This window comes from Danio aesculapii, chromosome 20 (genome assembly GCF_903798145.1).
Source record: "Danio aesculapii chromosome 20, fDanAes4.1, whole genome shotgun sequence".
NCBI lineage: Eukaryota > Metazoa > Chordata > Actinopteri > Cypriniformes > Danionidae > Danio > Danio aesculapii.
This window is the reverse complement of record NC_079454.1, coordinates 11,854,276-11,873,117: the sequence shown is the minus strand read 5'-3', so window position 1 is coordinate 11,873,117 and position 18,842 is coordinate 11,854,276. Positions and strand designations below refer to the sequence as shown.

Sequence of the window (18,842 nt, the reverse complement as noted above, 5' to 3'; positions counted from 1 at the left end):
AATCTGCCAAGAATAAGCAAGTTTTAATACAAAAGTATTAAGTATCATCAAAAACAAAAGAAAAAAAAAATCTCACAATACAGTCACACTGATTAAATTAAAAGCTAATTGCAAATAAACAAACATGAAGCATAAAACTTCTTACACAAGTGGAGAAACAAAACTGCTGCTACTCAGACCAGTTGATATAAACTCATTCATTTTAGCACAACTGAAAGTTAAAACAACATTACAACATTTATTTCCATAAGTGATCCAACAAAAGCCGGCAAACCCATATATGGACATCAACCAGAATTCAGCTGGTGTTACACAATGATGAAGATGTCAAAGACCAAAATAGAGCTGAGAAAAAAAGTGGCCTCCCACCACAAGTATACTGATGGTAACAGTCACCACCATTGGCATGAATGGGTCAGTGACTTTCCAAACAGACAATGAAGCATGTCTCGGGGATGGAGCCTCTGTGTCATTCATTACTTGGGTCTTCAGCTGTTGTGGGAGACATTTACGCAAATCACATCCATCACACAAGACTAGGTGTGTCGCTTGAAAGTCTTGCCTAGACAAAATGGTGCAAGAATGCAACCTTCCAATAGATCAAATCAATACAAATACACTCTTACACAAGATTGAAAACGTAAAAAATGATTGCAAGGTTTAAGCTGAAAGCTGATCTTACAGTTGATATGGAGAGGTGAAACCTGAGCACAAGGGCATGATGACCGTATTGAATCATTTTGAGGTCAAGTTTTGAATGGAGTTGCTTTTATTCTGCTGAAACGTAAAGGATTTTTTCAGGAAAAAAAAGCTGACAGGAACAATGTATCTGCAACATGTCAGAAAGAGCATGAATAAAAAGATGAACATTCATCCATTGTTATAATATCCTCAGGGGATTGGCACTTTGACTAATAAAGATCCTGTCCATGCCGCATCATTGCGAAATTCAGAGAGGGAGTGCAAGAACATGCTGTGGGGTTATGAAAAAAAGAAAGAAAAGAAGATTGTTTCTCTGGGCGAGTCAAAAAGCTTGGAGGGGAAGAAAAAACATTTATTGGAGTTGTTCGGGCATGACCGATGAAAATCTGAAAAATAGAACATAGGGTCATGCCATCTATTTACCTTCACCTTCAATCAGATAGTGAAAAATTGGTTTGGAAACAATTTGTGCTTCGGTTTCTCAAATAAAACAATGTATATTCGTCATAGTTAATGGTTATTACTGAGAATTGTATCTTAAAATAAAACTTTTAATTAAAGCAAGAAAAGCACAAAGGCCTCATTTCCATCGAGTGTTTTCAAGTAATCTGATAAGTAGTAAACTATTGGTATTAATATTAACTGAAATGAGTCTGATGGGACCACTTGGGGTTGGATTTGGTCAAGATGTTTCTGTCTAATTTAATCAAGCTCTACATCTCTCTGTGACCCAAGAGTACTAATGCATGAACGAACCCATGTTATAGGATAAATGAGTAAGTTGCGGGTAAAAAAGGGTAATAAAAAAGAATGTGAACAGCATCTACACTGTAAAACCCAAAATTTTAAGGCAACTCAAACCATTTGAGGAAACAGACTGCAACAAACCATTTAAGTTCAAAAACTAATCCTAATGAGTACTGTGAACTTAATCCATTTGAGTAAACGAAGCAATTTGAGCACAGTAAAACCCAATTAATGAAGAGAACTTAAACCAACTGAGTACTGTAAAACCCAATAAGTTAAGGCAACTCAAACTGTTTGAGGAAACAGATTGCAACAAACCATTTGAGTTTAAAAACTAATCTATACGAGTACTGTGAACTTACTCTATTTAGGTTGAAGTAATGAGATTTTTAATTAACGCATTACCTTCAACACTGAGTTCAAAACTCTTCTCAATTGAGAAGAATTATCTTTCAGTAAATTTTGAGTTAACTACACTCCTTTCATTTAATAAAGTTGACTGTTGGGTTTTACAGTGTATACTTTGTTTTATAATCAGTCAACATGTCCCATAATGACCACATTGGCGTTTACACTATGAAAGCAATCAAATGCATTTTCGATCACCTCTGCAAATGATCAAAAGTCGACAAGCTCAAAAATATCAGATCCCTTTTACACCTGTATTTATTGTTAGCTACTTGTGCTATAATCTTCATACCAGGTGTGAACAAGACCAAAAAACACTGCAAGACTGTACTTAATGTCATAAATAAAGGAAAGATGACTGATTAAAAGACAAGTTGAAATAAAATATATGGTTTCTACAAAAAGACACCATTTAACAAACTCAGAGCCTTCAACATGTCGGTCTTTAACAGGGTTGTCAAAAGTATCGACTTCTGTACCAATTTGTACTCAAATGTTAAAAACGTCCATTTGAGAGTTATTGAGCCTTTCAAAGTTGCGTCAATCAGTTGTTCCTTCAGCAGATCGCTCATATGTTTGTTCATAGACAGATCAGCTGATGTGGCTTTGAAATGCTCCAGAGCCCCTGAATCTGTGTTAGCACTTGTTGAACAGCGGTGAACAGTGGTAAACCATGACCTTCTTTGCCAATCACAGTCATATCTGCTGAACACGATGCCCAATCAGTGGTGTTTAAGATGTTAGCGAGAGATGGACGTTCTTAAAATACTTTAATACTTTTGACAAATCTAATATGTAATGGTTTACAAGTTATGTCTAAAAGTTAAGTTCTTTAGGGTAAAACTTAATGCAGTTTTCACTTCCGGAAACTGGCTGTTGCAATTTATAGGGCAGGCTTTATCAGAGAGCTGGACAGCTAATCTGTGTCATGCTTACGGCCGACGGCCTAAAAGCAGGAGGGGGAGCAGGGGGGTATATCGCCCACACATGCCTTGTGTTGGGGGAGGATATTAGCAAGAATGACTGGAATTCACTTCAGTCCAGCCGCTGCTTTGGGTCAGGTGACAAAGTCCCGAGGGACACCGACTTTGCAACAACGTATGATCATTTAAAATATTCATCTCACAGCCCCAGTGGTAGATCATAATGACTTTGCTGCAGCCTGTACATCTGTAGAGCTCAGGAGTGAACAGCATTTGTTTTGAAAGGCATTCCTGACACAAGCCCTGTCCTGACTCTGCACCTAAAGCACGCTGTGTACATGTCAGAGAGGTATGCAACGATTCAGGGTGGCCTGTGCTGTGGAAAGAGAGATGCCTCACATGGTATAGACCATTTGGCCAGTTCACAGGCAGCAAAAGGCTCGTTCTGGACAGAGAACATACCAGACATTTCCAATGTAATGGGAGTTGCAGCTTGCTCATTTCCTCCTGTTCAAATTGAAGAGTAACCCAGGGCAGGGCTTGTCTGTTTGGCCCAATTAATGAGATTGTGTCTTCTCAGAATTCAAGAAGGGTGAAATTGATTTAAATGTTTTTATGCGTCACAGACAGAACATTACTGTAGACCATGAATCTGCTGTACCTTTCGCTTCGGCTTTCATGTGTTTTCATCTTTTGAATAAAAAATAAAATAAAGGGATTAAGGGATTGTTATTCACGCTTAAATGACTTCTTTAATAAAAATAAAGTGCAGTTCATCTGAATAAGAGTGAATGCTGCCATTTGAACCTTATTTCCACAGAAGTGAAAATGAGGCAGTTGAAAAGTTCTTGTCCACTTCCAAATGAAGTTTGTAGTTTAAATAAAATAGTAATTAGATAATAGTAACCTAATACTAACCTAACCCAAACCCTCTTAACTGAACCATAAACACCCTTATATAAAATTATTAGAGCTAATCAATTAGGATGTTCTGTTCCATCACCATGTACAACATAAACACTGTTGTTTGTTGTTTTTTGTTTGGTTGGTTGTTTTTTGGTATCTTGAAGTTCAGGCCTTAAAATCACAGTACGAGCATTTTCTTCTTAGGTCTGGACCAAACAAACCAAGAAAACAGAACTGCAAAAGTGAGCACAGTCCAAATATTTCAGGAGTAACAGTAAATACATTTATAAAGTTGCCTTATATTCCGATCACAAACAAATTGTGCTTTTCTTAATGGTACAGTAGGTTTTTGTCTTCAGAAAGATGTTTTGTTGTGCTGGTTGAAAGTCTTTTCACATTCCACTAGTAATGATTGAAGTAAATGATCTAAATGTTTGTAATAAGCATAAGACTAAAAAATGTTTGTCCAATTAAAAATTGTCAGGCCAAGAATTCCCATAATTCTGATAAGTAGCCCAAATTGTCTGTCAACAAATATAGATTTGTACTAGGGCTGCTCGATTTTGGGAAAAATCATAATCACGATTATTTTGGTCATAATTGTAATCACGATTATTCAAAAGGATTTTCAGCTGAAGTCAAAATTATTCACCCTCCTGTGAATTTTTTTTTAATAAATATTTCCCAAATGATGTTTAACAGAGCAAGGAATTTTAACAGTATTTCCTATCATTTTTTTCTTCTGGAGAAAGGCTTATTAGTTTTATTTTGGCTAGAATAAAAGCAGGTTCAAATATTTTAAAACCTATTTTAAGGTCAATATTATTAGCCCCCTCAAGCAATAAATATTTTTGATTGTCTGCAACAGAAACTACTGTTATACAATGACTTGACTAATTAAGCTTTTGAATCACACTTTGAATTTGACTGCTTGTATTTTGAAAAACATCTAGTAAAATATTATGTGCTGTCATCATAGCAAAGACAAAAGAAATCAGTTATTAGAAATGAGTTAAACTATTATGTTCAGAAATGGGTTGAAAAAAATCCCTATGAAAAATGCTATATGATGCAATAATCGTTTATCTCGATTAATGCTTTTTCATAATTGTTAGAAGGGTTTAGGGTTATATGCATGGATGTGTTGTTCAGCCACTAAAATCTCCCGGCGCAAGATTGATGTGACTATTTTCAGTTTCATACAGGACCTTTTACAGCATCGATGATGTAGATTTTAATTTAGTTTAACAACAAAACACCAGTGCTATTGCACCTACCCTGTTTTACTGAGCTGAAGTTGCTTTTATATTCACAGTGGTTCATTTTTGAACATTGACAACCTGTGACGCGCTCCCATATATTGTTTACCATGCTACTTTGAACATTCTGACTGAAATAGCATTTCAGTATGGCTAAGTAATACGTGTAATTCCTGCACGTCGCCGACCAAACTAAGCATACAGTAGTCACTTTAGGACAAAGCACATGAGAGTGAGACCAGCGATGTTTACATGCATGATATATTGCACATTATGAGAAGTTTTGCTTGCTACATAAAAACGTGCTTGATACACTGTAAAAAATAAATCCGTAAAATTTACAGTAAAATACTGGCAACCACAGCTGCCGGGTTTTTTTTCTGTGAATTTTTACGGAAAAAATACGGTACAAACCGTAAAAGTAATTTCTCATTTTTACAGTAAACCACCGTATTTCCTTAATTTATTGATGTAATATGTCTGTATTTTGAATTACCAACATCTACACATCTTTTGTTACACAGATAGACACGTTAACATATGCTGGTGTTGATGAGAAAGTATAATAATGAACCAATACTCATCACAAACAACTTTTCCCCACAAGCAGAAAAGTGTATCAGTCTATAGAAGGTGCTCAGTGTCATTCACACGGCTACTAAACACCAGTATGGTAACACGCATTAAATTAAAGTCATGAAATAAATAGTTTATCAACATTAGATGTAACATAAATCTCTACTGTACATAACTGATGGGGAAACAACTAAAAAGATCCATAGTAATGTCAACAAAAAGTATAAAAAGTGATGTGCCATGGAGGGAATTTTGGGAAAGTCAATTTATGGTTATTCGCCGTATATATTAAGGAAACATACTGTTAACCAGGTTACGGATTTTTACTGTAGCATTTTTAAAGTTTTTTACCGTTGAAATCACGGTCATTTTACAGTGTATAATACAGTTTTTTGTTTGGAATTGCAGTATTATAAAGTACCATAAAGTTTTCTAACTGGTGAATTACATGATCTATTGGGTTGTCTGCTGTCATCTTTAAGGTGCGCGCGTTCATGTTTCAGGAGGCGTGGCTATGGAAGGCAGGCAAGGGACCGTGTTTCAAAGATATCATGCTACCCGGTTAGCATTTTGTCAGATCACCTACTGCACCTTTCTAAACATGAAAGAATACAGAAAAAAACATAACTGTTTCTACTAATTAAACTCATCAATATTAATTATAAATGTTTCCTTAGCACCAAATCAGAATGATTTTAAATGATTTTAGAAGGATAAAATTGGCCTTTTAAAATAAAGTAGAAGACAGTATATTTTCAATTTAAAAAAAAAGATCTCAATCTTATAGGGGTGTTTTGTATTTATTACAATGTATTTATTAAAATCTAAAATGTATTTATTAATGTATTAATGGTGACATATAATCAGAAACTGCTTTGGTGAGAATGATACAACACCTTTTTTGTGGTGCCTCACACGATGTTGGATAAAAAAAAAAATCTGAATAAGAAACAGAACAAGAACATCTGCAAGCGTAAACAATAAAATTAACCATCTAAAACTGTGAATAGTTTACTGGTCTGCCTACTTAGCATATAATTACTGATCTTGCTGTGCAGTTTAATGCATAACTTTATGAGAGGCTAAATTAGGCACCACAACATAATGTACCAAAAAAGACTGAAAAAAATAATCTATTGAAGAGTATTTCCATTAATGAGGAGGATAATGGTATTCCACATATCATAAGAGTAAAAAAAATGCTAGGCAAGGCCTTTAAAACTGTGTGCGTGTCAAGACGGCAACCTGAAATGTCATGAAAATGAGGCAGAGAGAAAAATCTCAGCAGGTGCAGGACTTAAAGAGTTGCAAAGCTGCCTGTAAACAGAGCGCACAGCCAAAAGCCAAGCTTACATGACAGGGCCTACATCTCTTTTTTTCCGGGCTAGCAGTTTCAAACAGTCTCGCCAGTCACTGCAGCTTCTTATTAGGTTATTTGCTGCTGCTTGTGAAAGTAGGCTAGTCAAAAAGCATCTCCCAGCTGTGGGAATAAGAGGCAGCAGCTGCTTTAAATAAGGACGAGCGCACAGTCTGCTGTACGCCACACCAAACAAGATGATTCGCCCATCAAGAGGGCACGATTTGCCCTGCTGCCATGTCTAAAAGCCCCTCATTTCAAAAAGCCCCTCTTTTTGAAATGTAGGCTCGGGAGGGGAGTATTATCTGTTGGCACACAGAACACTCGACCACAGCCGACTATGATGTTTGTGGGAAGAGGAAGTGTGCTGATCCCATGAGAGGATGCCAGCTGGGAAGTCAGGTACTGTTTACTAGTCCAACTCCCTATTTTAAAGAGGAAAATACAATAGAGAGGCATAACCTGCTTTGCAGCTTCATCAGGACACTAGGGTGAACACTATAGAGCACGGCAGTTTGTGTTCAAACACTGGGAGTAGGCCGGGATTCCGAGCATTACAGTAGTTAAAGTGACAGAGTATGACTGGCATCGCTAATGCCCTTTTCCCTCAGCAAGAACCAGGTGTATTTCAGAGCCAATGATATTACTGGTCCATCTGGTGAGCCTTCTAAGAACTGGTTTGAATTTCTTCCTTTTATAACCCTTGTCCACAGTATGAGTGACGCTTCAAAGTCCGAGCCTAGTTCCAAATTCAATCTTTGTCTATCAACATCCAAAGCACTGGCTCTGAAGCAGGAAAAGTTCATTAGCATCAAAATATTGTTGGGCTAGAAGTAAGAACCTCTTGCAAGGACAAGATTACCCGCACCAACTGCCATTTTCTAGGCCTATTCAGATTTTTAGAAAAGTGTGACTTGCTGATACAGATGTTTGCTGATTTCAATTTCTTTCTAAGAACTAAAATTATAAGTATTAATAATAATAATAATAATAAATCATAATTAATAACAATTTAACATCAGTTTCCCCCAGAATTGTTTATCCACACACTGAACATTTTAAAATCAGCCCAAGTAAAAAAAATAAAACATTTATTATGGCTTAAATGACTAATAATTATTAATTAATTACATAATTGAATAAATAATTAAAGATATTTAAAACTGATAACAAATCAGTTTATCATTAATACACAAATGTCTCAAGCACAGGTACCTGCTTAGATGAAAAGTGCCAGCCTAAACATTCTCTGTCAGGATTTCATCATGCATATTACCAACACAATCTCACGGCAATTCGTAACTTTTTTTTTAGTGGCTAATTCGTATGAATTCGTACGATCTAATTCGTACAATTTAGTACGATTTGCTCATCCTCCAATGACGGTTGGGTTTAGGGGCGGGGTTAGGTGCCAAGCCTCCTTTTTAAAATCGTACCATTTCGTACGACTGAACTCGTACAAATTCGTACGAATTAGCCACTAAACTGTCAAAACGTAAAATACTTACGTTTTCTCGTGAGATCAGGCTGATATTACTGAACACATTATCGCTTCTAATCTCTGGTTCACCAGACCAACCAGCTCCAAACTGGCACCTGGTCTGTGCTAGTGTAAAAGGGCTAAAGAGCCACCGTTGAGGCAGGTTTATGTCAGTGCATAAGTCTCGTCTTTTCCCAGAAATACAAATGGGTTTTGACAGTCACTGAAAACTGAATACGATGAATACAAAAACACAGTATCAAAGATGCATTGCTACTAATGTTAAAGGGTCACGAAACACCAAAACACATTTTTTGAGCTGTTGACAGTCATATATGTGTCCCATTCTGCTAAAAAAAAAAACTATTAGAACACATATTTCACAAAAAAAAAGTGAAAATCGGTTATTTTGAGCAAATTCATTCTTCCGGTTTGAAAGAAATTTTTAAAGCTACGTCACGCTGATTAGATCCTTGCGTGTATTCCAGCGTGTAGACTGGCTGTCTGTACCTGGGAGTACATTGTGACGTCTCTGAGTGTGCAGCATTAATTCAACTTCATTAATATGCATGATAGCTTCGACGAATGTTTTTACCTGATACAGTGTTCAGAGGGCAGAGACACCACATTGTGTTGCCAAAACAAGTGAAAGAAAAACAAGAATTGTTTGGGGACACAGATCGTCAGTGTTGCGTTTTTAAATGTGCTGCAACTAAGGTTTTGTTTTCATTTTCCTGCTATGAGAGCGCTGCTGGACACATGTGTGGACTACAGTGCACGCGACACACGGCAGAAATATGTTTGCACGGAACATTTTTTTTAGCTTTTCTCATCTGCAAATGGTGAAATCTGGATTTGCCGCTCGTCTCCTTTTACAAAGACGCGGCTCCAGTTGGTGTTGATTGTCCTGTCTCTACAGATTTGGTAAGTGTGTGATCAGTGCCCTTTGTTTGTTCATTCAGATGGCAAAGTCAGTTCGTATCGTCAGCAGTACTCTTTCAGTTTTTAAAAGACATACCTTAGTCAAAATGATTTCTAAGTTACTAAGTTTACAGTACAGTAATCAGTACAATATTATGGGCTAAAAGATCCGCTGTAAATGCTGCTCTCCGAGTGTAAACATCGCAATCAAACTATTACCGTAATGTTGGATTTTCGCCGCATTTTGTGACAGGATAGTCTACACACACACGGCTTTCTGACGCTACCAATCGAGTGCATCTAAGATATGCAGAGGTTTTTTTTTTCTCTTATACAACGTGCGGTATCAAACATTCCGCAGTCACAGTCATTAAACAAAGTCACTGTCTTTCTCCCTTAGGTCTGTGTGTTTGTTTTACCTCCTCTGTGAAAATCAGCGCGTGCCCAAATGGAAACTAATTTTTATCAAAATCCTTCCCTCTTTCCCTCCCCCGACACTCCCACCTAAACAGAGCTAGACACACCCACTTTCCGGACTTTTTCCAAACTAGAGGTGTGAAAACACCCAGCTGAAACACTCAGAAAGCCTACATCAGCATCCCAACACTGCAAATTGAAGGCTTTCATTCTATAGTTTGTGAAGAGGAAAATTACGAGCAATAATAACTTTTTTTACAGCTTGCCGTAATTCAACAAGACATATTAGAAGCAACAAGAAGTCCAGCATTATGTTCAGCTGTTATTTCAAATATGGTGCTCAAAACAGCTTCTGTTGGTCTCAGTAACCCTGCCCTCAGCCCCTGACATAAGTAGTTCTTCAAGCTAGTGATGGGTTATATGGCAAACAATAAAAACATTGTTTTTATCCTAAATTTTGTCCGATTCACGGTTTCATTTATTTTTTTTAAATGTGTACTTAGTCCATTAAATAATTAACAACAAGAAAAGGGACATAAGACTAATGCCCATTTCCAGTGAACACACATTTTGGTGAGTGGAAAATTATTTTCACATTAACCAATATATTGTTAATAATAAAATAATACAAGCACAATTACACACAGCAGAATGGCTCAACAATCATATCTGCCAAATGGTCTGATTACAAGACTATAGACAGTCAAAGGACCTGGCAATTCGCTGATCTGACCTGCATCATCATAAAAGTTTGAGCATGATTTTAAATCATTCAAGAGCAATAACATGAACAGTAGGGCTGCATGATATTGTAAAAATCACGATGTTTGGTTTCTCTGCGATATGATTTACCAGATTTCACCAGAAGGCTTAAATATTCTATAAATGGCTTAAATATTCAATAAATAATAATAATTCAGGTACATAAATTGAATAATTGCACAGAATAGAAATTAGTGCAAATAATTAAATAAAATCTTTTTTATTAAACTTACAAATGGTACAATTTCTTACTGCCTGAATGCTTTAAACTCTCTCGATGAGCTTATACAGTCACAGTCATTAAAAAAAAATTTTTTTGCTCCATTTATGGTACAAATCTTCAATGACCCCCCAAATCTCATGTTCTGAACTGCAGCTCCTGGTCAACTAGTCCCTACTCAACATTGCAGATCCTGCGATGTGACTATTGTGGATGCACACATTGCAATATTGATGGAAAAAACAATATACTGTGCAGCCCTAATGAACAGTTCAATCTAGTATGTGCTCACTAAATCGAGTTTTTCTTCACATCTTCTTGCTCTCAAAGGGACAAACACATTCAAAATTCTTCAAATAAGACAATCACAGCAAGCACTCCCAAAAACAGTTGGTTACGTCTTAAGAAAACAGCTGAGAAATAAACCTAATGTATGTACCATCTTATATCATTATATACCATCATGTTATCACAATGAAGGAAAACAAACCTTTAATGTACTTTTATTTGACAAAATGTAATTGAAAATTTTTCCATTCAAATTGGTCACGAATAAAAACAGGCTTAACTGTGCCTCGACCTTTCACTTTCTACAAACCTGCCAAATACAAAGCGCAATAACAAACTGCATTTTAAAAAACATCAAGGGAGTTAGAGCATAGTAAGTCTCTGCATTTAGCAGCTTGGCTACAAGTACAGGTCACGCCAAAACCTGCCAAGGAGGGTAAATACCAGTCAACGTGTTTATTCGGCTTAATCTTCTCCTTTAATTAGTCTTCAGTCAGCTGTCAAGGAGGAAGTCAGGCATAAACACCTGTATGCCGTTCTCTGTCACAGCTGACCTTGGCAATATGCTGCAGTTGAGAGCTCACAGAAATCAAGCAAAAGGGGTAAGACTTTGCAATGATTAATAACTGCTTTGCTTGTTGCTTATGCAAAGACAGCCCCATTATAAACTCAGTTATTAGGAGCAGGCAATAAATTCATGAACTAGCCAAGCTTGACTTCCTGTCAGGCTCGTACACATAGCAAAATGGATTCATATGCACTAATTCAGGTTCATAAGCATTTCTTGTGCAACACTGGAAGGAATTGCTCCAGTCAGAGCTTGTCCTCTCTTGGAAAAGAGCCCCAGAGAGACAAGATGGACTGTGAACCAACAGATCTGGTCAATAGCAGAATGCGAGGTGCAGTCAATATGTCTGTCAGTGATAATGAGGTGCAGATCTGTAGGGATCTCACACACAAAAACGATTGTGTCAATGATTGTGCCATCAGAGAAGAGACGTGGCTGCAGGAAGTTGCAGAATGCTTTTTAATTAAAGATTACCAGGATTAAAAAAAAAAAAAAAAAAACAGATGTCCACAACTAAATAACCAACAATGACAATATTCTTAAAATTGCAAAACACTGGCACATTATTGAAGCTGAAAATAAATTACATAACCTGAAGATCATGTACGATTTTGGGACACTCTGGGGTGGGATTTAGCTCAGAAGATGTGGTTTAAGTGAAATTCTGGTACAACTGATCACTTACAATAGTTTATTTAAGCACATGTTGCCATTCAAACCCTTGTGCATAGAACCCAGTAGATAATGATGGGTGCAATAAAAAAAATAAAAAGACTTGTTTGTCTTAAAAACGTGGCCATCAAATGACAGAATACTTCCTTGACACTGTCCACGGCCTACAGTTCAATACAGGTGTCAGAAACATGCTTTCTGGCAGCAGATCATCATTTGTGTTTTACAGAAGAATTCCTGGTGGTCTTTTGACTCCTTTGCACATTTATGAGATCTAGAGGAGTTCTTAACTACTAAGAAATAGCATCACATGTAACCATATACTAGGGCTGCACGATTCTGGCTAAAATGAGAATCACAATTTATTTTGCTTAAAATCAAGATCACGAATTTCTCACAATTTTGTAGATGTAAAGTAAAGGTTATTTTGAGTAGGCTATTATTATTGTTATTCTGAAACATACAGTAAAACAACAATAATTCTAGACCTGTGTGTAGGTCTACTGTTGCTTAAAATGATTAATTTTGTTTAGACTTGGAATGGTGGATTTTAAATTTGTACTGGTTATTATTCACAGTAAAGTGACGTAATCAGAATAAAACTATTCATAATTCTAAAGTTGAATTATTATGTTTGAGACATATGCTTGTCATTTGTCATTGACATTATTAGACCCTTTTATGCAGTGGTAAAAACAGACATTTGTCATTATCAGATTCCCTCTAGCATTATATTCAACATTATATAGGCTAGAGTAGTTGTACTGACCCAGTAAACATTTATTCTCATGTACAACTCTTTGTGTTCACTATGAAAGACAAAAAACATATCAAATGCTTTGTCATAATCATAACTGCAAAATGTGATATGATCATTTAAACGATGGTTTCACTTTCACTGCTGAGTGCTGTTAATGTCATGACTGCGGTCACTTCAAGAAAAAAAACATACATCAGTGTTTCCTCTAGGATTTTTTCCAGCTGTGGCGGCAGGCCTTTTTTCACACAGATCTACCAACTACCTGTGGCGTTATTTCAATGACAAATGTCGTGAGCGCAGTATTAGAAGTCAAGATCGCATTTATGTAATAGCCTACAAGTATGCGGATCTTGTTGCTTGCGCGCCAATTTTTTTGCTCGTGCACAAAACTTCTTGCACGCCCCCTCAAATATAAGCCGCTTTAAGAGCGCACAGATCTTCTAGTGCGCCCTCAAATAAACGCTGCTGAGGTGCGATTTAGTGCGTTTATGTTACGAGTATGTCTCCAGCATTTATTAGATTTGTTAGGAATATTTATGAATACCTCTGGTATTAATGCGTCCTGAAATAAAGTAAAACGGCTATACTTCGTGTTTGCTGGCCTCACGCATCACGCACCTGTCACAGTCAGCCAGTCAGTCAGCACGTAACCTTAAAGGGTTAAACAAATGACACACAGCACTACTACGGTTACAGAAAAGTTTGCGCCGTTATAATTCACTTACCTTTTAATACGTTTTAATGCAATTATTACCCGCTATTTAATGTTTTAAATGAAAAGCTGTAATGTAGCCGTGGTGGGATGAATCTTGGCGTGGCGCCCCGCCATGAAACAATGAATGTAGCGGAAACCATGCACATGGTATTCATACTTCCCACGCGGCTCCCAACGATCGCTCTGTGCAACAAACTGAACATTATTTACAACTTTATTACCTGCTATTCACAGTCGATGCAGGTTCTGTTTACTAAAGAAGATATCATTGGCGGGCACCCGTGTGTATAGTAAACAAACAGTGTCAGCTCATGTGTGATTTCGCAGCCACAAACGCCATTACTTTAAGACAGAAATTACATTTTTGGGTGAATTATACCTTATTAATACAATTTGGAGGTGTCCATGTTGCTGACAAACGTTTATAAAACAAATGTGAAGACTTGTGTGACTGCCTTTACCCTTCTCTCCTGAACTTGAAAATGTAATTGGCTGAATCGTAGAAAAGCTGAATTAAGATCATGTGTAGGGTCGAATTAAGATCGTGATCTTTTTTCGATTAATTGTGCAGCCCTAACATATCCAAAAATGTTCATTCTTACTGCAATTTCCACTGAGAAACATGACTTAACTTTTTTATACCAATAGAACCATAACTAAAATATATTATTTTCTTTATTGTCCAGGCCAAATAACCCAAGAAAATTGAACTATAAGTGTGAACAGAGTGAACACCATGAAAAAGTCTAAGGTCAAAGAGCTTTAGCCATTCACAAAGTTCAGAAAGATCTGACACCGCTACTCCATCCTATCTGCTTGAAGCAATGTGAGGCAAGAGTGAAAAATTGATTATCTAAAGCTAAGCTGGACTGATCCAAACCATGCCGCATCGTATAGTGAAAAAGCACCGCAAATTTCGCCAGATCGGACAATCACTGAAAAAAGGAGGAAAAAACACTAATATTTTCCATATCAACGTATGAAAACATTTGTTAACGTTCAACATTTATTGCATAAATAATATACCAATAAAGTAGCAGTAAAATCCCATGTGTACAAGTGATCAAGTGTCTCTATCTGTAATAAAACTGGACGGTCCTGTTAGCAGGAAAATGACAGTAGCTCTTTTTTCCCAAACTACATAGCAGAGATTGACACAAATCAGCCACATGAGAATGGCAGATTTGGTAAATTTACCAAAAAAGGTAAACAAGCAATGCTACTGCCACTCTGAAACCTTCCCTTGAAAAGCACTTTAAATGGAAAGCACATATCGAGAGCAAGCACTCTGCCAATACTGCACTTTACAGTGGCATTACGCATTGCTTGTGTTTAACCGGCGCCAGCATAACATCTTCCAAGTAAATCATTAACCTCCGCAATCAAGGGCACCATAAGAAAACCTGCAGCTTCCAGTGGTGTAGTAAGACATAAAGAAGCATTTATGACTCCTGGAAACTGGGTCACACTATGGCTAGCTCGCGGTGATGGGATGTGAGGTGGCACCTGCTAGCGATTGGTTGCAAGAGGACACTGGCGGTCCTTACAGAAGCAAACACACTGGAGTGTAATCTCATTACTGACGTCAACTCTACAACACCCAGGACAGAGAATCCACTCACAGTGAAGGCCAAACACAACTAACAGAACCAGGAAGAGCCCAAGTAAGGGGCATCCCACCCAATGCATTCCTGTTTACTACTAAGCGCATGACTCTTAAAGACCACACCAACTGAATGGTTATCTTGTCAAACTGATTAATGAGCATCGCCCACATGCAAATGGTGATGGCAATAGCAACAACATCAATGTAAGAACATCAACATAAATCAACATCCCCAGAGTTTATGAAGTAAAACATTTGCATTCCCCTTGAAAACAAAGTTCAACTTGTTTGCCAGAAGTTTCAGGAATAACCGATTAACCCTGTGAAGCCTACTGTATGATAGGTGACAAAAATTCCAAATTACGAAGATGATTAAAACCTGTTGAGCGCAATAGTCTACATACCTTCTCTCACCTGAATGACAGGTCATACGTTTGCTTTTTTCACTTTCAGGTTGTGGTACAGGTGTCTTATTGCTGAGAAATCGCTCACTGTTTTTTTAATCACCATTAATGTTTACAAGATTCAATAGAGCAAAGCAACTAGGGTTTACTGGATTACACAAACATGAATTGTTTTAGTAAGATCATGATAAAATGAGAGGCATATTATTTGAAAATATAGTGACAACTTACAGTTACATTTATATGTTTTTCTGTTATACAAGGTAAATACTATTACAGAATATCATCTACTTAAAATTATAATAAATATATGTTAATGGCATGGTTTTGTCATAAATATGTATAATTTTGGGACAAATAGATGATCTTACCCTAATATTCAATATACAGTTTTTCTAACTATTAATTTAGACTCACTAATTTAAAAAAATATACAAATTTTGCTTTTCAAACATCCGATTTTACCCACACAACTGAGATTTCTTCTTACAGTATGTGTGTGTGTGTGTAGAGTTTAGATGCAAAAACCTCTAAATGCCATTTGATATTTTCTTCTAAAATTTGCATCTTTCTCAGACTCGTGTGTAGGCTCAAAAATTTTACTTTTATAGTGACTAATAAGTTTTTTCATTGCCTTTAAAGTGAAATACTAGAACAAACATAGGAGGTTGAGAAAAATGTTCCTTTTAGGAGAATTTCAGATGGCATTTAGAGCTTTTTTGTCTCTGAACTCTTTATGTTTTTAAATATATAATAATAAAAACATATCTATCTAAATATATATATATATATATATATATATATATATATATATATATATATATATATATATATATATATATATAGTTTGAAATTATCATAAACAGATGCAACTTCAGCAGCATCTACTTTGCATCAGTTGCCCAATCCTATACGATCTATAAACTCATATAAATCCCTGTTTTTTGAATACTTCAACTGGAACAACACGACAAGCAGTATCGTCAAAACAACGAGGCCAGGAATCCCAAGAGCAAATGTCACGGCAGCAATTTTGACAATAGCCTGAAGTCAGCTGGGTGATTAAGGCAAATGTAATAACAGATAAACAGGTCTTAAAGGCACACGCACTGATTTCCTTCCCCAAACGCAGTCACTAATGCACTCAAATCCATCAACTTACCCCATTCCAAAAAGTCCGTCACGTGTTTTTCCCGTTTTAAGGGCGAGTTACTGCACTCGTTGTATAAACATATGAGAATATCCAGCAGTGTCTCCACGCTCAGTGACTTGTCGTTTTTCTGATGGCCATCCAGCAGCAACTGCTCCAACTTCTTCAGGCGCACCTTCGCAGACATTTTCTACCAATTTAGCGGCCTGGCTACCACTCCCAGAGCCAGAAAATATGGAATAACACTTGTCGGATTTAATATAACTGGTATTCGCGTTATAAATACACACAGTTGGTATCTATCTGCCTAAAACGTGTGGAACTCTAAAGTCCCAGACTCCAACTGCTAGCCAGCCATCCAGCTAGCCAGCTAGCAAAATGTGCCCAACATTGTGCTGAGATAAACGAAGCCCTAATGCGCCTATCCCCGCTGTTATCCGCCGGTTTCCAGCGTTTCCTCCCCCCTCCTCACTCCCGAGGCCCCGTCGGCTCCATTCGCCTTAATCCGGACAAATCTGTACTTTCCACTTTGCGGGATGTGTTGGGGCTTTTTCTCCCGTCGAATCTCAGGATGACTGGACGCTCATTCCGCTCAGCTGGAATTCTTCAGGAATAAACGAAGAACTACACACACCTTCGACCTACATAAATACGCCCCCCAAAAATCTGTGCTTTATCGAGGAGGGCGAATCCTCGCGTGTGAGCGGGACTAGCCGGTGTGCTGCTTCGCGATGCCGAATATGGCTGCATTCGTGTTCAGCCTTGTCTAGCGCTCCCGAATGAAGAATCCAGACCCGGGATAGCGGAGCCCCGCCCACCCGCACCGGAAACGCTGGGGATATGTGTGTGACGCCATTGTTTGATTGACACCGGGAGGCGGCGAGCACTGACCTCATCAGGAGCTCACAGGCACTGAAAACAGCGGGAGCGTCCTTCGACCAGACCCAAACACTCGGTTCAACAGGGAACTCCGTGAATGACGATCTTACAGATTTTAGAAACGGGCGGATTTACTGATTTGGAAGGCCTAGGCAACTTCAGCCATGGGGCCCCGAGTCCTGAAATGTATCCTTTCTACTTTTATTTAATTTTTATATATTTTGCTGTTTTTTATTTTACTATATCACTATATCTTCTTTTCTACGTTTTATCTTAATACATTTACATTTTTTACTTTAAATTTTTTTAAATACATTTACACTTTACATTTTAAATAATTAGATTTCTTAAAATGAATTTACAACAAAAAATAATGTGTTTTTATATATATATATATATATATATATATATATATATATATATATATATATATATATATATATATATATATATATATATATATATATATACATTATTTTTTGTTAATATATATATATGTATATATATAAATATATATACACATTATTTTTTGTTGAAAATTCATTTAAAGAAATCTAATTATTTATATATATATATATATTATAATTGTATATATATTTATATATCTAATTATATATCTAATTATATATATATATATATATATATATATATATATATATATATATATATATATATATATATATATATATATATATATATATATAGATTTGTTTATAAATTTGACTGCTTGACCGCTCCATGATTGAGGGTGGTGGATATGTTTTTTGTAGTATTATTATTAAATAACATAATAATAATAATAATAGTAATATTTTATTTTTTCCCAGTGATGGGTTGCAGCTGAAAGGGCATCCGCTGTGTAAAACATATGCTGGATAAGTTGGTGGTTCATTCCGTTGTAGCGACTCCAGATTGATAAAGGAACTAAGCCGAAAAGAAAATGAATGAATATTTTATTATATGTTAATATTATTTAATAATTTTATTTGTTTGGCTATTATTCAAAACATGATAGAAAACAATGTTATGTCGGCGCCAGTGGTGTAGTGGTTAGTGCGTCAACACATGCTCTCCGGTGCCCACGGCGACCCAAGTTCGATTCCCGCCTTGCAGTCCTATGCT

At 36.7% G+C, this 18,842-nt stretch overlaps 1 protein-coding gene across 2 annotated transcripts in view; it reads right to left on the bottom strand.

Annotated features, from left to right (window-relative positions):
• cdc42bpb (CDC42 binding protein kinase beta (DMPK-like)) overlaps positions 1–17,598 on the bottom strand; it is a 131,023-nt gene extending 113,425 nt beyond the window's left edge. The window contains exon 1 of one of the 2 annotated variants that reach the window (XM_056481374.1): positions 16,854–17,598. In XM_056481374.1, coding sequence (XP_056337349.1) covers positions 16,854–17,028 — 175 coding nt within the window. In that variant the 5' untranslated portion in view covers positions 17,029–17,598. The remainder of the gene's footprint in view (positions 1–16,853) is intronic. The other variant, XM_056481375.1, reaches the window with a different exon arrangement.
• Between the last annotated feature and the right edge of the window lie 1,244 nt (positions 17,599–18,842).